The sequence below is a fragment of the Drosophila subobscura genome, chromosome U (assembly GCF_008121235.1).
Source record: "Drosophila subobscura isolate 14011-0131.10 chromosome U, UCBerk_Dsub_1.0, whole genome shotgun sequence".
Taxonomy (NCBI): domain Eukaryota; kingdom Metazoa; phylum Arthropoda; class Insecta; order Diptera; family Drosophilidae; genus Drosophila; species Drosophila subobscura.
In genome coordinates, this window is record NC_048534.1 from 8,725,288 (window position 1) to 8,753,028 (window position 27,741).

General features: G+C 44.3%; 1 protein-coding gene across 2 annotated transcripts in view; it reads left to right on the forward strand.

Moving 5' to 3' along the window:
- The first annotated feature begins 11,465 nt into the window (after positions 1 to 11,465).
- LOC117902649 (laminin subunit alpha-1) overlaps positions 11,466 to 27,741 on the forward strand; it is a 72,077-nt gene continuing 55,801 nt past the window's right edge. For both annotated transcript variants that reach the window (XM_034814174.1, XM_034814175.1), the window contains exons 1-2: positions 11,466 to 11,892; positions 24,723 to 25,087. In XM_034814174.1, the coding sequence (XP_034670065.1) occupies positions 11,466 to 11,892; positions 24,723 to 25,087 (792 nt within the window). The remainder of the gene's footprint in view (positions 11,893 to 24,722; positions 25,088 to 27,741) is intronic.

Genomic DNA, 27,741 nt, shown 5'->3' on the forward strand with positions numbered 1-27,741 from the left:
CAGTTTAAAAATTTTCTTTTGTGGCATACTTTTAGGTTGGTTTTAAATGTAATTTGATGTAGAATGTAGATGTACATATGTAGAATGTATGTTTAAAAAAAGTTCAAAACATTGAATTTAGTTTTATAATTTTTATAATTACATATATGATTATTAATTTATTTTTAAACTTTATACATATTTATTCCTCTTTTTGTAATTTTAGCACTTATACTAAGCTTTTGGACGAGTATCTCTGATCTCCATTCATTACATTTTGACATGATCCTTTCTGGGCTGAAAGGATCTCTATTATGCACTTCTTATATTTTATAATAAACATATGCATGCACAAATAATTCATTTAATTAAATGACTCTTGCTTCATGGCGCCTTCACCTATAGAAGTACCTCCGTTCCGTGGCTTTCAAACTGCAGACCTTGACTATCGACTAGGTGCTTGTTTCTATAATTTATTTATGCAGTTTTCCATACAATCTCTTACCTCATGGGCAACCCAAAACGCAACAGTCATTTTCTCACCTAATTTGCATGTAATTTGTTGTTTTGCCATCCCAGCACAGCCCTTGGTCCCACAAGAGAGCGAAACACAGTCAATATTTCGTGCCAGAAAGATGCTTATCGAGCTAACAACAACAACTGAGCCAAATTGGGCTGCGACTGGTGTTGGTATATGGAAGGAGGATCCTGAGACAACACTTTGCATCCACACTACGCGTATCGTATGTGTGCCTCCTGTACTCCTGCCCAAAAAAATATCATGTTCATGCTGTGCTGCTGTCCCTCTGTTTTGGGTAACCCGATCAGCATTGTTATTGTTGCTGCTGCTGCTGCGGGGTCTGGGATCATGTCTTCTTTTGGGCAAGCCAAATGCAAGATCATTGGCCCAGTTGGCAACTGTTTGACTCGTTTGGCAGAGCTTCTGGGATGAGCCTGAGCTTGTCTCAGCTCTTGCTGTTCCCTGATCTGGTTTTGTAATGCGGAAGCTTCGCTTGCGCGCTTCTACCTGTGGAGTAGGTGTCATTGTTTGCATTTTGGCCATGATTGATTGGATGCTGTCAGAAGCTGTATATTTTTCCTTGTCCCAACTAATGCGAACTCTTTGTTGTTTGTTAGGGTAATGAGGATAGAACAGCTGTGGGCAGAATGATGTGTCAGAGATCTGTAATCTGTCATCTCTCAGCTTTTATTTCCATTGCCAGCTCCAACTTTTGCACCAATTTCTCTCGAACATCTTTCTTATCGATAGCAACACTCTCCGCTTTCTCCACCTACTTCACACTAGCCGCACCGTTCGTTCACACCAGCCCACGTCTGCAATTTTCTCCACTCGCGACGCAGCAACTAAACGGCCTCGCTTTCGGCCAACACTTTAATACCTTTAATTACGCCCCAAAATATTATGGTTCAGACTGCAGCAGCTACCTCCTCTTCATGCCTGACATACGATATGATCTGGTGTTTAATCAGAAAAGTAAAGAAAATAAAGTGTGCCCAGCGGGAGTGGAGGTGGGTGAGCAGCGAGGACACGGGATCTCCTGCGAAGAAGACTGGAATGTTATCAGAGGCGAGGGATCAGCATTCAGCAGCCATGAGAAAAGCAATTACATGCCACATATGTACACCAGTTTAGCCAGCTTGTGCCCGCATTACACCTGACAATGTTGCACGCTGCACACCCTCCGATTCCCCACCGATTGAGTGTCTCAGCTTACCTTGAACTTCTGCCAGTTCTGTGCTGTGCCAGACTCTGCCCCAGCGACTGCTTCTGTTTCGACAAACACAGCGCCGCATGCAAATTGTTTTGCTAATAGACGATAATGTACGAGTATTTTGTGATAGTTTATGGCTTACATTTCGCAGCTACAAATGCTGTCCCGGTATCCACTCATAAATAATCGAATATATTTTTACGATTTTGTAATGGTTCACTTTATGGCCACGCCAGCTGAGGTGTATTTTGGATTCTGGTGATACGTGAGTTGCCTGTAAATATTTAAGAAGTAAACGAATTCTGAAAGCATTAAATGTAAGCAATAATTGTCTTCATTCTGGAATGTATTCTGCATTTTGAAACCACTTGTGATGGACCTTCGTATTTGTTTCCTTAACCATTTCCACTCTTAACTATCCCCCAACTCCATATACATGATCTCTCAATTACTATTTGCATCTCTCTGTCTGCAGTCTCAGATATTCCACCCGTGCAAAAGCGAGAAATGGGAAAAAGTAGATGTTAACCCATTTATGACCCCGTTTCTTTATTGGTGTGTCTAACAATGGCAATTAATGGACATGCAATACAGCGAGCAACATTTTCCATGGCATACCGAATAGAGCACAGAGTCAGAACAGAGAACAGACAATTTTATTAGCTTAATTAAAACTCTTCAAAAGGTTCATCAAAGCCTAGGGGGCCAGAACCGAACCAAAACGAACTGATCCGAAACTGAATGGAGGTCCATTGGCTGCGCTTCTCTTGGAAAGGAAAAATGCGTTGAATGCCGGCAATTTAGCAAGTTTACAGCTCTCCCCCGCTCTCCGACCAGACCTTGCAGCAAATAATGGAAGCCAGTCCCCAGCACAAAGAGTCCAGCACCCCAGCACCAATCCAGTCCCAACTCCCCGGTTGAATGACGTTTTACTTGATTGCAGTTAATTTTTTTCTCTCTTTCTCAGCTGTCCGCTGTCCCCGGTACGAATGCAAATTCCCCCCATTTCTAGGCTCCCTTTCAAGTGGCTTTGCGGTCGGTCTTGGTCTTGTGGCGCTGAAGCATCTCAAATCCAATTGAAGCCACAAACTTTTGATTGTTTGTCCCTGGCCAGGTTGGACGGTGGATTAGAGGGATCTGGGATATCTGTGAGTCGTAATAAAAAAGAATTAAGTTGTTAAAGGCTGGGAAAAGCGTGTTGAAAAATGTTTAGGTCTAAACGAATTCCTTGACTTCCTGCGGGGTTTTGAAATTGTATGAATTATGCATGGAAAAATGTTTCTTTATAATTTGATTATTTTAAATAGAGAAAATTAAGGAATATAATGATCCTATGTAGATTTTCTGTGGGAATAAATTATATTAACTTGAGTAATATGAAATTATTTCAACTATATTCATTTTTTTTGAGCAAACGAATAAACTCTCTTCTATAGGGCAATGGGAAATTGAAGTTTCATGACTCTTCTATTGTGGCCTCCTCCTACACTGTTCACAGTTCACAGTTCACCGTTGAACTGTTGACCTGAATAGTTTCACAAAGTTGCCCACGAAGTCGTCATTCGTATGACGTCGATGCTGACGATGCGGTTGATGATGACTTGTGTTTGATTTGGGCAGTCCGTCCCGTTCCAATCGCCTTCTCCAGGCATGCCTGTGGATTGAAACATTTCGCCAATTGCCAGGGGCAAAGGTGACAGGGAAAGGTCAGCCAGGCGAATGAATGGAATATGAAAATCGAGTCTCAGACTCTCTTGGCCATTTTCTAAGGCAATTAGATGGAATGACAACTTCCGTGGAGAGGAGTCAACCCGTTCGACAAAGTGAAAACTTGTTCTTTCCGTCGCATATCAATTACACAATGTGGGGGCTTGTGCAAAATGAATATCGCATAGAGGAGCTAATGGGACGGCTCTCTTATCTAATAGAGTCATAAAAAACCCACACACATGTGTCGTGAGTGACTTTTTCAGCTCTTTTTCAGAGATTTAATAATAATGCTAGAGGGGAAAGAAAAAACCTCGGGTGCCATTTATGGGCGACAGCATTTTTGTGGCAATTAACAGCGTCAGTTTGGTGCACAATTAAACGAAACTGTCAACAATTTATCTTCAACGACGTGACTTCCCAGGAAGACTTTTGCGCCTCCTTAACGGGGCCTAGACGCGGTGGCAATGAGTCGCTCCAACTGGAATGGAGGTGGACTGCAACTGCAACTGCAACTGGAACTGCCACTGTCACTGGCACTGAAAAGTAAAAGGGCCTCTCGTCGAGCTTCGTCTCTTGCCATCTCTCTAATTGGCACCAAATAAGGGGCCAGGGAGCTTGGAACTAAATGTCGGCTCAAGGCTGAAGGAATTTCCCTTGTCCATATGAGTTATGTCAAAATGTGACAAAATGCGTGTAGTTGAGCCTTTCTCCTTTCCCGATAAATCCCCAGCACATTCCAACGAGTCCGGCGCACTGATCACCATTTAAGGTGTTCATTAGTCGCAGGTCGCGCTCAAGAAGGGACCTAGAGGCCAAAAATGGTTATAAAACCTCATCAGCTGAAGATCACAAGGCAAAGATCATCATCAGTCTCTGCGCCATCGGGATCATCACGATGGGCACAACGCAATGATGAACGCATTGATAATGTCTGGGTCTGTGTCTGGGCCTGGAGCATCGACCATCCATTCCATCGATCAAACGATCAGAGAGGCCAATCAACCGCATCTGTATGTACATATGTATGTTTGGTTCTTTGTCTCGCTCTTTGTTGTCGCTTTCTGAGAGCATAACTGTAAGTTTTTGTGTACCCTTAAATGCCAAAAGTGGCCCGAAACTTGTCCAGTTTTGGCAACGAAAATGAAGCGATTTTCGCGTACAATTTACATTTGGAACTGAATTTCGATTATTGTCTCTCGATCGGTTATTCGTATTTTCAGGAGGTGTTATGCCCAAAAAAGAAATCCGATAACCGACAAGCAACTTTCACTTGTCTGTCAGTTGACATGGGGGCAGGCATAGGGTTGGCCAAAGGAGCTGCTGCCCGCGCAGCTGGTATCTTCCGCACTCGTACTCTGGAATTAAGTGATTTGTCTGGAATTAAAGATACATATCCAAAGATATATTGATGGCCTAAGGTTTAAATGCAACTGAGAAATTAATGATCTTTCGGTAGTCCATGCGTTGGTGTAGGAGTTGCACACTCGCGTTGCGAGTGGCGTCTGGTTAATCAAAATATTCAAAACAGCTTCCCTTGGGGCACAAGACTGGACGCATAAACAAGTCGGGAGGCTATAAATAGATGGCAAAGGATGAGCCGCGGCGTCCAGCTGGCTCCATCAATTATGAGAAAGAGAAGAAACTCGAATGGATTCTACTTTACTCCTCCTCTACTCACTCTTCTGTGTCTCTCGTGACCATTTCATAATATTGCATTAAACAATATGCAACTTAACGAATGCGCTTAATCATTGCGTGTAGGGGGAGAACCCTGGGGAGAGGGCGGTTGGTCGGATGGTGGGGGAGGGAGTGGGAATGGCTTTGTAATTGCGCATGCGCGACATGCCCCAAGCGGCGACAACAGCGAGATGGCGGCCCCTTTTTATCTCGACTCGAACTCTCATTATTCGTATTGATAATGCCTTTTACGCGAGCTGCATTGATTGGCCTCGAATCACAGCTCAGACACAGCTCCCCTCAGACACATCTCGGACCAGAGCTGGGTGACCTACTAAACGCAAAAAGGTTGCCAGCTCTCGTCACGCAACGGCGAACAGTTCTGGGCGTGATCCGGCATTTCCCTTTCGTTGAACGCAGTGGAACCAATGCTTGCAGCAAAGCAGGGAAGTGTATGTTGGCTCCAATGAAATATTTATAAATATATTTCCGAAGTTAATGGCTGTGCTAGAGTGTGCTAATGCCTGTGTTTAGCGAAAAGATTAGCTGAATCAATGAAATGGGGTAATCATGGGGTAATTGAATGACCAAACCACGAATCTGACAACCAGCAACCTGAGACTGCAGCGTTGCGGATCTTATAATTGAATTTTAATGAAATGGAATTAGAAATAAATTAAATTAATATTTTCTCTTTCTTTGTGTTCTTTCCAAATGAAGTTCAGTATAATATTGAGAGTTTCCGATATATTATTATATCAATACCAGAATGCGTGACCACTGCCAATGTGCCTGTGCGCTGCTTGGTCCTCTGCCTAGCCTCTGGACAGGCGCTGCTACTCCTCTGCTTAGCCTCTGCCTAACGGTGCCTTGGGTCTGCTCAGCGCCCTTCATCTGCTCTTGCTTCTGCGCTCAGTCTCTGTCGCAGCGCTGCTTGCATTCAATCGCACGTGCACTGGCTGGCGCTGCTGCTGCCTGCTGTTTCTGTTCGCCTGGTAGTTCCTCCGGGTGTTTCGTCTGCTTTGCTCTTTCACGAAATTAACATTTCCGATATATATTATTCTATTCTATTCAGACTTCCACCACTTGTGCCCCCGCCACATGGCTGTGCATACCAAACATATCTTATGATTTTGTAACCCCATAAAAAACGAATAACGAATCTCCTTCAATCCAGTGCAATGCATTATGCGCGGACGCAACCTGCCCCAAAACTTATTCTCAGAAATTCCTTTGAAACGACAAAATTATGCGAACCGAATTCCTAATCAACTGCGGGAAGACGCAGGCCAATGGAAACCAATTCTCAAGCAGCCACTTGAGTCTTCTGGCTCTTGACCACCCTGTGAGATGAAAATGTATTTACTAATTTTTCACTGACTCCACAATAAGAAGATGTTAACGCCTCTTTTTACCCAACCAAAAAAGGGTTCAGTTCATCCAAAGTTTATGACCTTTTAAGTGTCATGCAGCGCATTTGGATATTGACACTTGGCTCAGTGCGGCGTGGAATGGATGGATGTGGGGATGGATGTTGGGGTTTATAGCCACCAGCTGTGCCCCTAAGCGGCGCTTTGAATGGAGCTACTAATTAGAGATTTTTATGGGAAATTAATTTGACTACGCCCCTTGAAAAATGTTGTAAAATGAAGTTATAATTGTGGGTTCGTTTTCTGGTTTCCAGGTGTTTGTCGGACAGACAGAACACAATCGGGATATCAGAGTCTGGGGCGTTACTTAAGGTAATTTAATTAGGCAATCCAATTCCAAGTTGAAGAATCAATGTTGAAGCTGGATGCGATGTGTGTTGAGTAGGGACAAGGAAAGGAAAAGCACTGGGAAGCAAACATTTTCGAAATTGAAAAACCCAGCTGTAATTGCAGGTTCCATTTATTTCTTTTACTTATTAAGAAAACTACTTTAATGGATTCATCATCATTTCACCCCCTCAAAGGATATGTTCCCACGCGGTAACCATTAATTTTCATGGAAAATGCAGTACAAATCTTGTCAGGCATATCCATTTAACCAAAACTGCCGGCAGCACTAGGCTATGGTCTTGATCGTACTTGACTTGCCTTGTTAGCACTTGGACAACACTTCACCCACGAGACCGAGACCGAAACTCGTCGGCAATTTACATAACAAGACCAGTTCCCAAGGCAGTCCCAGACAGTCAGACAGACAGACACACAACGGGGAAAGACAATCAGTGGCGCTCTACAAAACTCCCGAAGCCTGTCAACGCATAATCCATCAAAAACACAAACAGTCCGAGGGACATGTGAGAGTTAACAAACCGGGAATGGTGTGTGGAGTGTGGTGGCAGCTACTAGACCCAAACATTAGAAGGGGGGCTGGAGCTGGGACGAGAGAAGACCCCCTCTGGGCGATCGAAATCAATTTGGCGCTTTACCACACGAACATGCCCCACACATGACACGCCCACCCGTCCGTCTGTACGTCTGTCCATCTCCACTTGGAGTCACACAAATGCCCCAGAGGAATAGCTCGTACCAGGACTAGTCGAGACTGAAAAGCGTATCCACAGCCAGAGAGCTACAGCCACAGCCACAGACAGAGTCCCAGTCCAGTCCGATTGAGAGTCAGAGACAGAGCAAGCACCTAGCTCTAATTGGGCATAATTTAAATTCCGCTCGTGAGCGCCATGAATTGTATTTAACGTTTTGGCGCTTCCCCAACTTGGACTGCGACGCTCTGCAGGCTTTTGGCATTGGCGGTAAATTTCATTTGATTTTATTTGGTTTTCCTCAGTAGTGGCTACCGGCGCAACGCGCACGGCGTAAGGAGCAGAGATCCCAGACGACGATCCTCATGAATACTTCCTTATTTGTTTCCAGCTCTTACTGGCCCGGCCAAGTGTGTGTTTGTTTTTTGCAGCTCTCTGCTTAATTGGTTTTGCGCCTCGAGCTGCCCGAACCACACAGAAACAGCAACAGCAACAGAAACAGAGAAGATACAGAGAGAACGCTTTGGATAAAGTTTCGATGCCTTAGTTTTGATTAGGAGGCGGCTATTAGAAAATTGAATATATAAATGTGTGTGTGGGCTCGGTTCTGTTACTCGGTGTTTTGCAGTGTGTGAAAGGTTGGGAATGAGATTTGTATCCAGTGAATGGTATGCCAGCCGGCAGAAACTGGCAATGGTCGTGCAGCTTTCAGTGGGTCGTGTGGTGAATGGCTGGGTGGGTCATCCATTGGAAAACAATTACTCTAGTCCCTGTTCATTTTCACTTCATTCGATATTTTCTTAGAGGGAATTTATTTGCAGGCTGATAAAACTTTAATTACGAAAAATGTAAGATATTTTATAGTAAGATCGTTGAATTTAAATCAAGTAAGAGTAAGAAGGAGGAAGGACGTGGGACCTTTCCTTCATTTGGCATATTATTTTTCAATTATTCCAACACTTAAAGAGCAATTTCAGTAGAACTTCCAGCAGGAAGTCCTGTCCTCCGAGACATCCCTTTCATTCCAAGATATCCTCTTCTATTGGAATCCCAAGGCCATAAGTGTCCTCTCACCGTCTCTTTCGGTGGCTTCGTTCCCTTCTCTTCCTGTTGCGCACTTGCGCCAAACAATTTGTAAGCCATCATTTCAATTAAGATGCATAAATCACGCCGAAATCAGCAGCCTCATCCGCGGCAACAGCTACAGCAACAGCAACAGCAACAAGAACATCATCATCCCAGTCATGGTTATCCTCTGCGTACACATCGTTATCCTCAAGTACGTCGGGCGGGCACTTAAACCAGCGCTGGGCATGCGCAAAGCCTCCAGAAACCCATACATGCCGAGGGACAGACCTTTTTCTTTCTCTCCAATCGCGTTCGAGCTCGTTTCATTTGATGCCGCCTTGGGTTTGGTTCTCGCTTTTGGTAAACGAACCAATTTAAACGGCGCAACGACAATGGATGAGTGAGGGAAGGAGTGGGCGGCAGGTTAGTTCAATCCTTGTCATGGGCCAACGGATTGGGATTGGGATTGAGCTTGCCGATCCCCGGCAATTGCAGCTCTTTTAGCGGCCTCGTGAAACTGCTGTTTCACGCTTCAACAAATGCCCTTTCTGTCGAGGTGCAGCAGCGGCAACAACAAATTGCATCAGATACAAAAGGGCCAAAGCTCTGCTCTGCTCTGCTCTGTTCACTTGCAGATAATCGTACATTCGACATCGGATGGAACGTAAACTTATTAGGAGCAACGAGGTATTTATGTAAGTGCCACACGATTGGGCTGCAAATAGCCGCGGGCAACATGAAACGTGCGCCACCGTAAAACGGCAAAGGATGAGCCCTTGCATGAGCCCGTGCAGCCGGCATTTGTATCTTTCCGATCCGGTTACGAGTGCATTCGAGCTGGCGTTAAGTGCCACAATTCGATGTGCACCTTCAGGGTCTGGGTCTTCACCTGCTGCTCCGTCGAGAAAAACAACAAAAAACACCGCAAGGATAATCAGGAATGACCGTAGGACATGTACAAGTATAGTCGAGGCAGCAGCAGGGCCGTTCAGACACTCGACCTCCGCTATACTGTCAAATCGAAATGCCTTACAAACAATACATTGTACAAGGAAGTGACGAAGGCAGGCAAAGAAACAAGGAGCCGACAACAAAGACAAGGGCTTCAAGGACCACAAATATTTTCTTTAACACACCGGGAGTTTCCCCACGGTTGACAGCCGGATTTGTTCCCTAGTTAGCCGACACCATACCCCCGGGTAAATTCAAACGAATTGGTCATATTTTACCGAAGAAACAGGTAAACAATTGAAAGACCAGAACCAAAGAGAACTGACTGGCACTGACCAAGGAGAGTGTGCAGTCATCGAACAAGGAGGAGAGGAAATGGAAATAACAGAATATTTAATAATATTCCTGAAGTAAACAGATTAATTTAAATTATTTTAGTAACATATTCCAAAGGAACTTCCTGTAAATTAAATATTATTTCATTGATTTTGAATATATTTTTATTTTTTCTGTAAAGTCAAATTTTTGACATTTATTTAAATTTAAAATTATTTTAATGACAGAGCGGGGGTCTGTGTTATATTTATATGAATGTTTTTCCCTAAGAAACATATGTACACGTCCATATGTATAGCCATGCACTTTACACTTTCAGTTAACAGCAGATCAGAGTATAACACTTTTTCGGCAAGATCAATGGCACCGCCAATATTGATCAGAGGTGTAAGATTTCTCAAAACCTTTTGGTGTGCGTTTTATTTTTCCAAACTAGAACTAAAGGTTCCAATTACAAAAATAGAGTTGAGTCATCTTCAATGAGTTCATTATTTATTGGTAAATAAATATTAAAATTCGTAGAAAATAATACCAAATAGACTGACGATCTCTGGCGTTGCAAAGGACTCTCCAGACATCAGCATTTACCTACTCCATAACATGCCCATGCATACGATTCGCGGTCTGTGCCGTAGTCTCTCCTCCAGCACAGTGCATTTCGAGTGCTACTCTTCCCGAATGCACTCGTGTCGATCGAGTCGACACACACACACAAGCGCAGAAACGAGCGACGGATCGTTTCGTTAAGCCCGAAGTGCAGGCATTCGAATGAACGAACACCATCAGTTCGAATTTGACGGTCGTTTGCGTAGGACGGAGAGACACGCGCCGCCCATGGTTACGTACGATTGTGATGGGTGAATTCTAGATTGTAGTGCCTTCGAGTAGTGCTGAGCGCTCTGTGCGATAAATGAGAGTGCAATAAAATTAAACGGGAATTAGGCGATAAGCCACTGCAAATAATCATAAAATAATGAATGCAAAAGTAATTTATGCAATTTCCGAGGGCCTGAAACAAGATCGAAAGTGCTGCCAGTGAGCGAGTTTCGTTTCGCTGCGTTTCGCTTTCTTGCCGCCGCCCATCGAGGAGGATAGGATACCGAAATAGCTGCAGAAGAAATGTTGTGCCTGTCGCCGAGCAGGAAAGTGTAAATGTGTTTGAAACAAAAATAAAATAAAATAGCGCAAAAATGTTCAAGTAGAGAAGTTGCAGCGAAAATAAAAGTGAGAAATTCGCAAGAGCAAATGTGCCAGAAAAAATCGAAATACAACGAAAAAAAATCAAGCGGAAATCGTAAATGAGTTTGAAGAAAATAATACAACAAAATTACAATCTGTGTGGTGCGGTGCATATAAAACAGATTATGAATGAAAAGATCAAGCGATGTGAGGCTTGAGGCTGAATAAGATTTTTCTGTAGTCGAAGGAGGAAAAATTTAATAATTGAAAAGAGTTCCAAGTTCAAAGTCGAAAGTGGTGAAATGTGCTGTTAGTTGCTGCTCGCCGAGAGTAGAGTGTTGTGTTCCTTCAAAATAATTAACATGCAAATCAGACGGCACCTGGTCCGGGGGTCCTTGGGCTTGATCCTGATTCTGGTGCTGTTAGCCATCGACTGCCAGGCCAAGCGGCCGGGCAAGCGATTGCACGGCCTGTCCCCAGCCCAACTGCTCAAGGAATTTGAGCTGCCACTCAACAATGGCTCCCAGGAGCTGTCGCAGAGCATTGTGTCCTGGACAGGAGCGCGCATCCAGCAGAAGAGCCAGAGGAAGCAGTCGACGCAATCAATGCGGCGGCGGAAAACCAAGAGTGGCCTCCTCATAGAAAGTAACATTACAGAGGACGAGTCAACGTCGACGGTGACTTCATCATCCTCATCGGAGTCGCTAGCCAAGAAAAAGTCATCGCAGCGTCGCCGCAACGGGCGATTGCAGCGGCCAGGCGGAGGAGCTGCCAGACCGAATGCCAATGGTAAGTGCCTAACTATATAACTATGGTCAAGTCTTCTAAATATGGTTCTCTGATCGATTTGCTCGAGTTGCTCGCGTTTGGCTTCCTGGTCTCCGATCTCTGGTCTCTGATCTGGTCGTGTGCAGCGTGTCTCGGCTCTCCATATTTGGTCGCTCAAGTTGAAAGAACTTTAATGTGAAAGTTGTGACAGGAGGAAGAGATTCTTTAATTTTTTTTTGCTTTTTGTCTTTCTTTATACCTTTTGTAATTCTATACGTTATTACGTGAGAGGTCCAGTTATGGTCCAGCAATGTTGTAGTTGTCGTCGTCGTCGCCCAGGTCTTGGCTTGGCTTGTTAGCTGCCCCGGCCCTGTGCTGCCTTTGCCATTTGCCGTTGCCGTTGCCGATGCAGCACCATGGTATGGAGGAGCTTTGCTTTCTGTTATGTGAACTTTGCCTATTAGGCGGAATATGAAATGCACGCTCTGGCCGAGCCTGGTTTGGCCTGGCCACAACTCGGAGATGCTGATCGATCTCTGGCCATGGCACTGTGAACTCTGTAACCGTTTGACTCTGTAATATTCATGGTCTAAGGAAGACGTTTACAAGATCAATATTTCGAAATGCTCAACTTTTCATTGGAATGCCGCAAGTTAACCCTGTGCTCATCCCATTAAGGCGTTTCAAAATCCAAACAGATTCAAGCAGTCAAAACAATTTACAGTCTTACCTCAGTACAACAAATGGAATGGCAATTGAATTGAACAAAAGCGAGATCCACAAAGATGAATAGAGAAACATTCTACAAACACTCGTTTTATGTATGGAAAATATGTGTACGCTGACGGTTAGATGTTCTATGTAGCCCTTGGAGGCTGTCTCAGAGACCGAGACGAGCCTGTGTGGGTTTTGAGCACTTTCAGGCAGCATTTGTTGTGTTGCACACATGACCCCGTGCTACAGGCGAAGGAGGAGGAGTGAAAGAACAGATTGAGGACAACAATAGCGCCAGGGACCACAGTTGTTGTCGCCGTAATTGTGGTCGGGAGTCTGAGAGGAAGACGCCGTAACTAGGCAGCAACAACAATGGACAATTGTTAGGTAGGTCGTCTCTGGAGAGTTTCCAGAGAGGATAATTGATGGAGGCATGCGTATCGCACACGGGAAAACCTCACGCGCTAATAGGAACACATGTTCTGAGGCCCCTCTCCGACGCGTCGGAGCGAAGAATGTGGAATGGGACCATAACCCACACACATGGCCTGAAAAAGGGTTTATTAAAATATCTCCCCCGAATGGTTATAAAAACTAAGTGGCTTATCGTGTCTGCTGCGTAAAAGTTGTGTCATAAAAATTTGTTTTAGAAACCAAAAATTTGTTCTGTTAGGGAGCTTCCAGGCTGCGTGTCGAAATATTTGGAGAAATTTCATTGCCTGTTTATTATGATAATTCCTTCCTAATGCCAGAGTGTGGTTAATACAAATGGCCAATGATTAGCCCACAAAGATAAGAATTAATATTATGTGAGAAAGGGTTTATGAAGTTAAAGCACTCTCCAGTATTATAGATTCTCATCCGCAAGCTCCAACAACTCCTGGGAAAGTGTTTGTCAAGTGGCAAAAAACCTCCACATTGGGGCAGCTTTTTAATTCCGATTGATTTCCGATTCGATAATGATTGCAAATCAATTCCAAATCATTAAATGGTAAGTCGATTCCATGCAACACTCTTCAACGCTCATCGTTTAAGCCTTGAAGACGTGAATGCGAATCGATAGAGCAAATTACGAGCGATTGGCGACCATTTCGAGCTGCGCTGAAACGCATTTATAACGCCCAAACGAGACTACTTATTGGCATTAATTGATTGATTGATTGGCCTGGCATCGGTTGGAGTATGGAGTTGGATTAGAGAGAAAACGAAAGTTTCCCCCATGGCGAAATGGGTCACAGTTACAGATACTCGAGCAGGCAAGATAGATACAAAAGATCCGATTAGATTGACCCAAGCTGCATTTCCGCTCCGCTCCGCACAGTTCGGGTTCCATTAAGCCATGCCCAATCAAGCACATAGATGGATACCGCAGACACACACTTTATCAGCTCATTAAGCATCTTGTGGATACATTCTTTACACTGTCAGCCATACATCATGGCCAAGTCGCACGCACAAACATCGCGCTGTTTGCTCTTTGCTGTTCGCTGCCGTTTGGAGAGTGTTTGGGAAGAGTGCATTCTTCATTGATTTTCTCTCATTTCGCTTCGCTTCGCTTTGGCTTGTTTCTGTTTGTTTCTTGTTAACTGCATTACACAATGCCCAACGATGGGGCCAGGCGCAGTACTCCTTCTGTGACTGCTGCTTCTGGAAATTTAGATTTGTGGGAAAAATGTTCGGCGGCAGAGCTCGTACCCCCTGGTGACTGACCCCTGCTTTTCATTCAGTTTTATTTGCTTTTAATGTTTTATTGACATGTGAAGTTCGTAAAAGTTGAGTGAACTCTGCTTTATGGTCGCTTTTCTATTGCCTTTTTCGAAAATGCTGCTGCGGTCAGTGCGTGAAAAGCAAAAGTTTTGAACTTGAAGAGTCCGGAATCGATGGCATCAGTGTATTTATGATGGATCTAATGAAAATGCTGTGCTTTCGGTTGCTTTCAACCATGATCAATGGCTCATCGTTCCCATTTGTAACTCGGACTTGTTTATCGCTTATAAATCTCTCACCTCGCAGCTGAATATCCCCCCCACCTGCACAGGCCCTAGCCCTTTGTTGTGATCATTTATTTAAATGCACCTTATAGATCTGTCGAGTGAGCAGCACCTGGTGGCCTGGTTCCCCCTGCACGTCCCCCAGCGGATGTGCACAGAATGATGGATGCAAAAGACAGCCGGCAAGCAAAATAAATGCAACAGTTGATGGAAAAAAACGTGCACTGGAAGAAATTCCTTGCACATCCAACACATGTCAAAACTTGTTCCCAGAGGAAAACAAAAGGCAGGATTCCCGTGATGGGAAAACAATTGCCGAACTCATTAAAAACAAACAATAGGCCCTGCTCTTGGGTTGCTCTTGTTCTTGTTCCTTTGGGTAATTTGATATCGAAACTTAATATATCTCTGAGCTGAAACGGTTCTGACAAAGCCTTTTGAAGTCCATCTGTAAATAAGGCACTCCCGCCGCCACATAAAACACAGAATTGGAGAGCATTAAAATATTTTTATAGACCACAAAACTGAGCAGAACAGAAGGCGAAGGCGATGGCTAAGGAAAGCAGAAAACTCCACATGCACTCGTAAATATCCAAAACAAAATATCAACGGGGGGAGTGGCTGAGGGCGTTTGTAAACAAACAGCGTTCTGCGCTGTGGACCAAAACAATAGAATAGGAACTTTAACACTAACTTCGGCTGACCAACAGACGCCACAAATGATCTATGGAACATTCCTCAACATCAACATCAACATCAGCATCAGCAACAGCATTAGCAACAGGCGCAACAAAACGGATCGGAGTTTACACAAATGAGAACATTTCCCTTTCCCCGTTTTATACTTGATTGCGGGACCGAGATTTCGGATGGTATGGTATCCCATGGGATACCCGGTCTCCCAGAAGGGACTGGACTTACTTTGAAGTGGCATAGCCACGGCTCTATCCCCAACTCCCCTGCTGTCCAGCTGGTCCCGCGGTTCGTGTGTGTGTGTTTGCATTGGCCATAAATTAATGTTATAGACCAAGTTTTGATAAGACATTGACGCCGTCTGCTCGGCGGCGGCGACGACAACAGCCACAACGACGATGACGGCCACCGGAACATTTAACGGGTCAGCGGTTGTTGATGTGCAGTCAGAGTTGGAGTCGGAGTCGTTGGTGGGTTAAACGGGTACGGGCAATGCTGGGGGGCATGCAGCAGCATGGAGGGAGAGACGGCGAGAGTGTATAACAAATTCGAAGCTCGTTAGTGCAGACACTTGAGATAAGAGATGGGAGAGCGAATAAATTGTTTCTAGTTGCCAGATTGTTTTCTTCCCAAGAAGTGGGTCACCATTTTCGGAAAGAAAACATTGTGCTGGGGAGCAGCTGTCTTTGGTGGAGTTTATACATAGAAAAGAAAGGTTTTTGATAGAGATACTAATTGAATCAAAATTGACTGAGAAGCTCATAAAGATGGGCAAGGAGAATTCATTTTCATTTTGCTTTGGAAGTGCAGTTGAGATGCTCTAAAAAAATGCAAAAATTCCTTCACTTTTGTCAGCCTTTTTTTTGGCAAATATTCTGACATTAAATGAAATTAATTCATATTTTGTTTCTTTTTAAATAATATACAATTGTGGTATTCGTATCTGTTGGCCATGCACAGCTCTTGTCCAGTCTTTGACCACTAACCTTTCAATAAAATGGATAAAATACTTTCAACATGAGATACTTTATGAATATTCCACCACCGTCCAGTATATTAAAATATAAAAGTATATTAAAATATTATGCACACATTTTAAAGTGTACAACTTCGATCGCCATTCGATTTCATTATAGTTCATGCCGACAACTTCTTTACGTTTATCATTCACAAATAAACTTCACACCGTATCGCAGAGACACCCAATCCCACATGATCAACAGGTTGAATGGAACATTTTCTTGTTTCACTTTGGATGATATCTTGTCGTAACCTCTGCCAAGAGCGGTCGTTGTCTTTATCAGTCTGTCTGATAAACGTTCGTTGATCGAATGCCTCGACAACTGTCATTGAACTTCATTGATAAATGCCCGAGGGAAGCAGGCTCGCACGACTGCAGGTATGCTTTGTGGAGAGAGACCAAGCAACTGCCGAAAAGTATCGACTTGCGATCAAAGTGATAAACTAAACACATACAATCCCTTCAGTCCAGTGCCAGTGTCAGTGTCGGGTTACAGTTTCTACCTGTTCTGGCCATCAGGATGGGGGGAACACTGTGTCTGTCGTCGGACGTAATGACCTTAAATCGTGGCAAATATATCAACATCAAGCCCCTGCATGTCAGCACATCCAACTTCAACACCAACACTCCCCCCATCTAGGGAAGATAAAACGCTTTGGTTTTCCTCAAAGGGAAATTCATGATTTCTTTCGACGGAATCTGTTCTCCACTCGAAAGTGTTGTGTAAATATTATAAGCAGTAAATCGAGGGAGCTGTCAGGGCCGTGGACTAATTATGCTTTATGTTCGCGCTAAAATAAGTTCTTCCGTTCTTTCGTTGAGATGTAAAAGAGATTTTCCCCAAAACTAATCAAACACATGAAAGCTGTAGAAATGAATAGCGGCCTTGTTGATCTTCCTGAGCTTTTTCCAAGAAATGTAACACAGGATGCGGCAGCCGATATCCGATTTATGATGATGATCGTACTCCACTGCTAAAATAAAGTCTTGCACTGACTCATCCATCCCTCAGCTCAGGCAGACCCAGACGACCTCCACAAGATTGTGTTGCAACATCTTCGTTGTCGCTTGTCTGTGTGCGAGTATCTTTTACCCACTTACAAGGCGAGTACAAGTGCGCCGACAATCAGCGACAACTTTTCGCCAATCTATTTTGAATGTGGTAGACAGCGAGTGCGAGTGAAGGCGCAACGGTGGCTCATCCATCAACAGACAATGCCCAGCGGGGCTGGAGATAATAGTGCATGAAGGATGGCGGATGGTGGATGGGGGGGAGACCAACTGACAGACAGCTGCCGAAACGTGCCTCCGAACATGAGTCACGCGTAGAGTGTGAAAATCTGAAGGCCTCTCCTGGCGATGCAACTTGGCCCACAAGGGAGGGAATGGCATGCCCCCGTGGATGTTGCGGTGACGCCCACGCGGAGTTAGTGCAAAATGTTTTCAGCGGACATGAGTAATGGAAAAGTGCTGGAAAATAGGAAAATTCCACACACTCACACACTCAGTTTTTCCCCATTAAAATGCCAAAATCAAGTTGGAGCCTGAAAAGTAATGAAACGACAAAACAAATTGTCTGCAGACACGCGTTCCCAACACGCTGAAAGCCGTTCGGCAACGGAGCGGAGCGGATTGGATCGAAGAAGATCAGGTTCGGGCTCTGGCTTGAGCTCGAGCTCTGGGTTCGGGTTCAGGTTCAAGTCTAGCTGTCGCCTGCCGTTTGGCGGCCTGTCTTCTGGCTTACGGCCTCCTGACAGCTCTGGGCAGCATTTCCACTGGCATCGATTGAAACATTTGGCATTGCCATTGATTAGTGTTCTAAATAACGCAACTGTCGTGTAGCTGTGGGGAATTGACACGGCGCATGCAAAGCGATTGCCAGATGAGATCTGGGATGGGGTACGATTGGGGATTGGGGGGGAGCCTTTTGGGGATTGGGATCAGAGAGACGACCGACTCGACACGACGCCTGACAAATTGCTTAATTAATACGACTCGAAGGCTATTTGTTGCTGAAACCAGTTATTGACATTTCTTTAATGAACACTCTGAGTTCCCCAGAAAATACTTCGAATAAGTTTTTGTGCAAAAATTACGCTTAGCTGCTCTGTTTGTCTCTCATAATTATTTTGCGGTTTTTGGGGCATCCTTGAACAGAGTTTTTTATATAAGATGCTCGAAATGTTTGCCAAAAAAGAAGTTCATTAGCAAGTCAATCAAAATGATGCTAAAATATTCCAATAAACTTTAAGTCAAGTTTTCGTATTGAACGTTCATTGAATCTTGGCCAGATGGCTTTATGACTTTATAGAAAACTTTATAGCCAACGTAGGCTCAACAGTTAGCCCGCTCAATTTGGCTTGGAAATTTCTCAAGCATTTTTGTATTCAACTTAAGAGATAATTCCCCCAAACAGCTTGTTCAATAAAATCGTTAATTGCCACTCAAATGGACAACATTTCTGTGACGCGGACGCGGCAGGATAAAGGCTTATCAAATTGCAATAGGAAAAAAACTAACTGCATCGGGGAGGAGTGGGGGACAAAACCGGCTAGATGACTGTGCCGGAGACAGGGCGATAAAAATTTGTAGTCGAAAAGACAGATACGAATCATCAACAGCGTCAGGCGACATGCGACGTAAACATGCCAAATTAATGCAATTTCTTCAATGTATGCAGCCTGAACAATTAACCAACTCCTTAGTGCTGGTGCTGGTGATAGAGTAGCAGTTGGTTGATAGTGTTGGGGGCCCGAACAATTGGCCGAGTAGTCAGTGGCCATTTGGCGGCGCCATCAAATGGTGCAAATGGCGCCTACAGCGCGATCGTGGGCCAACTCCTCGGCTTCGTCGGCGCCTTTTTACAACCAAAACTAACGCGCTTACGGACCATGTGCTAATTAAATAGTTTACAAGTCAACTCTGATTGCAGGAGGGTTGGCACGGACTCAGGCACGGGCAAACACCGCCAAGATTTATGGAAGTCTGTCCGAAAGTCGAAAAGTTTCGGGGCGTTCCAATGGGTTTATAAACTTGTCTCCGACAACTCTCTTGCGGGTAAATGATTTGTTTATTGCCGATCGCATATAGCGTGTGCCATTAATGGCTGCCGTTTCGGATTAACAGCAGTTCCAGTCCCAGTCCCAGTCCCAGTCGAAGACGAAGTCCCAGTGGCAGTGCCAGCGGCAGTAGCAGTCGAAGATGACCGAGCGACCCAGTTAACGATGACTGAACTGCCGGCTAACTCGTTAAAAACCTACAAAACATCGAACACACTCGTAAATGTAATGGTTTTATGTAGCAGTTTTAGAATCGGTTCAGGAGTACTAAAGATTTTTACGTACTTACGGAGTTTGCGGAAGGGAATCTTTTTCGATTGAAATCTAATTATTAAAATAGATTTAATAATGGAATTTAAATAAGCCACCAAGTGGCTCTATCACATCTTCACCAGGAGCATATTTACTTAGCTGAAGATTATTAGAATAATCTTACGTCATCTTGCAGGCAAAGTTTTGTGTGTGTGTGAGTATCAAATCTCGTTTCGTTTCCTTTCTTGTGCACCCAAGAAATTCCTTCACTTTGCTGCAATCTCCTTTAGTTTCCCTTTCTTCGTATGGCTTTTCCTGCGACTGTGTCCCATCCGCAGACATAATCTCAGCCTGTCTAGACAGACCGCAATGTCGGCGACACAACTTGTCAGCCCCTGTCCAGGCCTCAGACCCGGGGCAGATGACTCAGATTTTATAAATTTAATTATGACATTACTTATTATGCGACACTCGCCCTGGAATGCTTGAATAATGGCTGGAAGTATGTGCACATACGAGTGTGCATAAAAAACAATCCAATAAAAGTCGAGTTATTAATAAAATCTGACAGCTTTTGACAAATTAACAGTGCACCGAAATCTCAGAGAGGGATACGGATACCGCCCGAAACTGAAGTGTGGGCGACTCGTGTCTCTGGTGCAGAGGCTTAAGCATGTTCTCCTGCAGCTATCGAGTATCACGAAGCTCAGCCAGACCGAAACCGAAACCCACTCAGGCGGAACTAATGACTGCGATAGGGGACCGAGATGGACTCCAGGTACCCCAAAATGAGATCTCGTTTGCAGTGTTGGTAAACACAAGATAAATGCATTTCGAGTGATTGGCAAACACTACCAGGCCGGCGGGCCAGGCCATCCATTCAGCCATTTGTCCCCCTTTCGCTTCCCCCTTTAATGGCCATTTCGACGCCTTTTCGTGCACTTTGAGACGATTGCAAGTGGCCGATAAGAGCTTTTGGCTCATAAATCGTGATAATTATCGCAGTACAAGTGCACCGAAGGTTGCACATCCCCCTTCACCGTGAAGTATCTGCACATTTTCATGATTTCGTGGCGCTTATTAAATTATTAAATGAACCGCTACACGGACAAGATTTGGCTAGTGGCTTACACAATTCCGATGGGCGATTAGATAAAAAGTCTCGCCAGCTTTTGGAGCTCCACCAAAACAAGTCGCTTAATTAAGCGCCGACAGCTTATTAGATGAGTGAAAAAGCCGCCAATTTGAAGGGGAAGTCGTGCTCCCTGGGTTGACAAAATATTTTATTAGCTGGAGGCAAGGGAATCGATGGACCGATGGATGTTGCAAATATTTTCACACGTGTCTTTGTCAGATTTCCTATGAGTCATACACTTAAAAATCAGATCAGAAACTAAAGCTACAAATTCCACACTTCATTGGGAGTGACACCACACACACACAGACACACAGAAACAGTTTTCCGCAAACATTTTCCTTTCCTTTCGCAAGCAAAGTCTAAATCAAACATCCGCATGGAGGGAAGACTCTAAGAATTTTTCTTCTTCTGCGGCACGGGGTGACAACTGCAGCAAAAAGTTTTACGATGCCCGATGGATTGATGAGATGGATGGGCGGGTTCTGGAAGAGAGAGAGGGCGGGGCGAGAGACAAGTCTGGGTACAGGTACTTGAAAAATTAATGTACCCGGTCGGTGTTGGCAGCCAAACGCTTGACTTATCCTCGAGGCTCGGGAAAAATGCATAGACAAATGTCAAATATTTATTGAAAATAAACAAAACTGGCTAACAAATAAACAAACTGACAAACAAGACGACGATGACGGTGACGACGACACGACAAAGATGTGCTTTGCGGATGGGGAAGTCAACAGATTTCCAAGAAAAGAAATAAAATGAAGGAAAGAACAACATGGGCATCAAACTGACCAGAACTGAAGATGTTTGGTCATGCATCGGTGCATCGTCGCCGCGTTAAAAGCCGGGAAACAGTGGGAACCCGAACGGGTTAGGATTGGACTTGCAGTGGCATCCAAGTGGATGGTCAGATGTTCGGATGGATGGCTGGCTGGATGGATGGATGGATGCTAGACGGATGCTGCATAGTTCGGTTCTTGTTGGGTCTCGTCAGTGGGTGCTTCAAAAGCCGCTGACCGATGGTGAGAATAACACATGCTCTGTACACCACCACGAAGAACAACATCTCAAAGCATCTCCAGCAAAGCAACTCCAACCAAATTGTGTTCTCCCCACTGGGCTACCGGCATTTTGTGATGCGTTCAAGTGGCATCCAGTCCAGGTTCTGGGCTCCAGCTCCATGTTCGCTTGTTCGAGTTGTGCTTTAGAAAAATATTTATCCATGCCCGGTCTGCCCGATCGCGATGAGGATGAGGATGATGATGATGTTCATCATGATGCCAGGCAATGACTACGGACTGCGGTCGATGTCGATGACTCTGTCTGTCGGGTTATGCAAGTAATGCTTGATTTGGTATTGAAGACTGGTAGCTGCCACTCGATTGCACTTACTGTTGATGCGATTGTTGAGTCGATGACTCACAAGAAGAATTTCAATGTGTGGGCGATGCACTGGACTCCAAAAGGAGATACTAGATTGAGCAAGTGGCATGGCTTCAATAATCTTTTAATTGGCAACATTTGAAGATCAAATTGACTCCAAATATATAATTAGAAATCATCATTTTTATGGTTCTGTTTCATGTCATTCCTGAATAATTACGAACCATTAAAGACACACGGGATTGAGTTTTCGAGGAGTTGCAGAAGCTGCAGGAGGTTTTTCGATGCGATCCGATTTACATTCAGCTGCTGCCGCCGCCACCTCAAAAAGTTGAAAGCATTTCACTGTTTTCCAGCATTTCAGGCATATCAACATCAACAGATACAGACAAATATTTTACTATTTTTGGACAGACTGCTATGGATTTGGCCATCATCCTCCTATCCTAGACGGGTCCAGAGTCCACACGGCGGCTGTGCTTGTTTTTGCTTGTGGCCAATTATGCACACAAACAGACGGAGAGACGGACTGCAGCTGGAGGTAAAAATTATAGGGGAATTACAGGGGTTGCTGGTGCTGTGGCTTCTCTCTCCTTTCTCTCATTTCCATCTGCTTGGCGTTGCTGCTTATTAAGTCGTTCGAATTGCGTTCCAACTTCAAAGATTGCACTGCAATCCAATCCCAATTGTGGGGCAGGGACAGACAGATGGACACACAGAGTAGACAAGCTGCTGTTAGGGTAATCTTCAGTTAGTTAGCACTGCCAATGGTATGGCATGCCATGGAATGCTTCCTGTCCGGAGCACAGTTCTCTCGTCCAATCAATTTTTGCACCACTCTTTTTTGCATAACTAAATTGCGTTCAGTCTGCCACATAAATAATGACTTCCAGTAGCCAAAGAGGCTGCATACACACACGCTGTACATATTTCGTATCGTAAACTTAATAAAGAGGAGTCCCAAAAAGGCAAATCAAAGTTCCCCCGCTCTGCGGCGGCGTGACGAAAGCAAACTGATGCATTATGACAGCCAGTCCCGGCTACCGAAAGCCAAAAAATGAAGGATGGTTGGTCGATGGATGGATGGAGAAGTAATCAAAATTGTGGCCATAAATAGGCTGAGTTTGCGGCTGTGACTGTGACTGTGTCTGGGTGGTGAGAATGATTTTGGCAAACGGCTCAATTACTTACATAAATGTGGACAATACAAAAGAGTTAAAGTCAAGGGTGAAGATGATGGAAGAGCATAAAATTAATGGAAGCATAAACATTTATGGAAAGCAAACAAACCTTAAGGACTTTTGCACAGATCAAATAACAAAGGCTAAGGTTTGGTGCTGTAAAGATTGAACCTCTTGGCATCTTGGAAGCTTAAAAGTCATCAATAAGTCGCCACAGAATTCTGTCACTTTCACTTCGAATGCGATCTCTGTGAGCTATGCATGCTTAAAGCCACCAAAAACTATTTATTAGCGATCCAAACAAATGGCTTTTAGTCGAGATAAATGGGAAAAGCTGCCCTGGGCAAAGTTCAGGCATAAAGTGTTAAAAGCGTGAAAGAAGAAACTTATCGACAGCTGTCAAAGTCACCGCCCAACTCGAGAGGAAACCGCCAAATGGCATTTAAATGTTTTGACAAATGACAAATTTGCGGTAGCCAAAAAAAAGGAAAACTTAAATAACTGCCGAGTGGTTGGTGTGGAATGGAGGCTGCGGGCTTCGGGCTGGCGGTGGCCTTTTCGACGTGTCTGCACGACACCCAAACATTCGTAGATTCAGAGGCCTCCATTTCCATTTACATTCCCCTCAACTCAATGCTCTCCACCTGAATGTACGAATGCATTCACGTTTTCCAGGTGCTGACAGCTTAAGTGAGAAAAGTTTTGCTGATTAAATGTTTTGACAAATTGAATGCGCCACAAAAAATGAAAATATTTATAAATTAGCAATAAAAACCTTGGCAAGGCTGAGTGGAAAATGGGTACAAGGAAAATGAATAAAATACAGCTTGATTTCCTTGTTGCCCAAACAAAATTTCTTGCCTTGGTCTTTGTTTTGAACCCCTTTAAGTGGGTGAAGTGTTCCAGTGGAACTTTTCCCAGCCATCCTTACGAGTGTCTGCAATTTGAAGGCAATTACGTCAGCAACTTTGTGTTGTTGGCCAAAAGTTTTGGTTGACAATTGCCAAAACAGCAGCAGGCTGCAATTTGGAGCTACCAAACATGCAAATGGCATTCCAGGTCAACATTTGGGTCTGCTTCTGGCCCAGCTGCTGGCTACTGGCTGCTGTCTGCTGTCTGCTGTCTGGTCAGCGATAAAGTTTATCTCGAAAGTTGTGGCCTTTGTTGCTACCACTCCAGCTACGGGTACCGTGAGATACTCGTTCAGTGTTTCCAGCAGGCCAATCAATAACGCGCCTGGTGCAAAGTTCAGAGCAGACCCCTGCCTGGCCACTGATTTATTGGCAATGCTTCTTGAGGGCTTGTTCTCGACTTGTTCGCTGGTTCAATTTAATTGATTGGCATGGGAAAAACTGTCAAAAATTTGAATAATCTGCAGAGTTCCCAGGCGAAATAATAATAATAATTTTGCTCTACTTTCAGCCCTGCGTTTGCTCAACAGCCAGCAAGCCGATGATGTGTCCGCTGGCGTTGGATCATCATCCAGTTCGGGAGGCCTCTATCCCCCGCTCTTTAATGTGGCACCTCGGGCCTCGATCACAGTGAATGCCACGTGTGGACAGAACGGGGCGGAGGAGTACTGCAAGCTGGTCGACGCCTATCCCCATAGGAACTGGGCCAAGCAGTGCGGCACCTGCAATGCCCACTCCTCGGATCGGGCCAAGCAGCGGCCCATCGAGTCGCTAATCTCGCCCGGTTCCGGCTTCGAGGAGATCTGGTGGCAGTCCCCGACGCTTCAGGGTGGCCGTCACTTCGAGTATGTGACCATCACACTCGATCTAAAGCAGGTGAGTCGCAGCTGAGATCACAAATAAGTTACATCGGAGTCCAACAATCCAACCCATCGATAGGGGCTGAGCAGCGACAAGGCTGACAGACAAGAGCGGTGATCCAGTTTGTAATTAAGCCGCCGAGTTGTCACTCATTTACAAGCGATTTAACGCCAGCTCCATCCATGATCCATCTGGGCCTCTCCCATTGGAATTTTGAAATATGATCACAGCGATCGAGACTGTAACTGGAACTGAAACCAGTCCCAGTGCCCGTTCAATTCTAATGCTCGAAATGGCCAACATAAATTGCTTTTGATGGAGTTTTGATTGAGCCATATTAGCTTACATATTATCCGCAAGACTTTCTCTAGCTGGAGAAGCGGAAAGAAATATTGATTTCCGGGGTGATTGAGTTGTATTTGATGCAAAGATGAAAAACGATCTGAATATGATGCAGTATACATTGAGAACTTCTATAAGCGTCTACAAATCGCATTTCTCCTCTGCCTCAAAACTACTTCTTGCGCCCCAATCAAGATCCCTCGAGAGAACATCGTTTTCTCACACTTTCAATGCATAATTAAAATTCGATCGATTGCTAATGGTTCTGCGATAGTGTTAATTGGAATTCACCCACAACGAATCGCGCTGCCACCCAATCATTCTCATCAGCATCTGATCCACACTTTCACAACCTTCCCCACATAAAACGATAATGTGCTGAAAAGAAAGGAAAACTTTACCATCTGTTTAGCATCAACCGACAAAAAGTTGACATTTCAAGTGCAGCTTGCACTCGAGTCTTCCGCGAGATACATATTTCAATGTTTTGATATAATTCTTTCACTGCCATTTGCCCCGGATCGGAGCCAGACAAAGATGCTGGCTGGAGAGGGAGAGATAGAGGCCATGGCAAAGGCATCGGCATCGGCATCAAGTGTACACTTAATTAAAACGAGAAGCAGCCAGCAGCAGGAGGAACATCCACATCCACAGACTGGAAGTGATTTAAAATTAAAAACATTGTTTTTGCATATGACTCAAAGTATGAAAGATTTATGACAGCCATGCGCTGCTCTCCAAGATTATTAATAAATTCCTGCACGCAGTTCTCCCCTCGCAAAAGGGAACGGAACTCTGCCAACAGCCTCGGAAACATTTAATTTGTGCCCTTCACTTAATTAATTCTGACAGTGCCCAGCAATACGTTTAGATGGAGAACCCCATCTAAAATTTACAAACCTTTTATGGCTCCAACTCGACTGTATGTAGATGCCAAGAGTTTGGCCAATTTTGAACCGCAATTGTCGCATGTTGAACTACATATTTGGTCAGACATCGACAGCAGCAGCAAGATTTATGGGTTCCCATGATTTGCTCGTACGAGCAGAGAGGAAGCTGAGAAAACGGAGTCAAATCAGGGGCATGTGTCAAAATTTACACGCTCTCATTACGTTGATTTGCTTGAGCGACGACAACAAAATATTCTCAGCCTGTCAGAGGGCTTTAGTTAGTTTAAAGCGCTGCAATATTGTTCTCTATTTAAAGATAGAAAAGGTTAAAGTCGAGCATCTGTTTATACGTTAGTAAGTTTGCGTTGTGTTACGGCTGCTGGGGCAATAGAATTTTGTGTGAAGATTTCAAAGGCATCAGGCTGAATCATATAAAGTCTCATACAATTTTAGCTAGAATTTGTCAGAGTTCTCAGCATATTCTCTCTTATCCAGTGTGGCTTAGCTGGCTTATCTAAGAGTGGTGTAATTTAACCCAATCACTAGCTCTCTTTCAGAGCCATTGCACAGTGGATTGCATCTATCTGAAATAGTTTTTGGAATTTGCATGAATATTCGTATATAATTCTCTTACTTGTTAGGTTGTTGTTATCTCTATTCTATTTGTGCATTCATTCTGATAAGTTTGATCTACGAATATTTAGCATTCCATAAAGTACTTTTCCGTATAAATATTTATTCACGTATAATTACTTGGTCCATACTAAGCTCATGGAAATAGTTTAACATTCATATAAGTGGTGTTCTTTATGCAAAAGAATCTACCAGTTCTTCAAGCATGGACTATTATTTATTATCTCTTCGATCCAACTTTGAAAGAACCCGCTCATAATGCTGGCGGCGGTCGCTTCTCTGGAGCATTTTGATGCACGCTCTCCTGCTCCAGGGGATCTGCTCACAACAGCAACTAAGCACAGGCTTGAGGTCTTACACGGCATGATCAGCCCTGCGCCACTGTCGCCAGGACAGAGTTTTTCATCGGCATTTAGATCAATAAACACGTCGCCACTGTGCTGCCTTGGTTCAATGATCTTTCCGGATGTGCGCATCAAAGAGCCATCGTCCGACCAGGACAACACATTCGAAAACGAATCGTTCAAATATATCGGCTTGGTCAGGTTGTATGGCAGGCAAACAACTTGCAGATCTTGTCGGAGCTGAATCTTCTTACTCAGCATGATAATTCCCACATCATGGTTGTGGTTGATTTTGAAATACGCTCTAAAATCAAACGAATTATCATTAAAAAAGATTTGCATAAGCTCGAACACTTACTTGTATGTTTGAACCATTATAACCTCATAGTAATCCTCAGTGATTATCTCGTATCTGTTGCCGGTGGGTCCAACGCGAATGTCTCCTGTTGTCAGATCATAC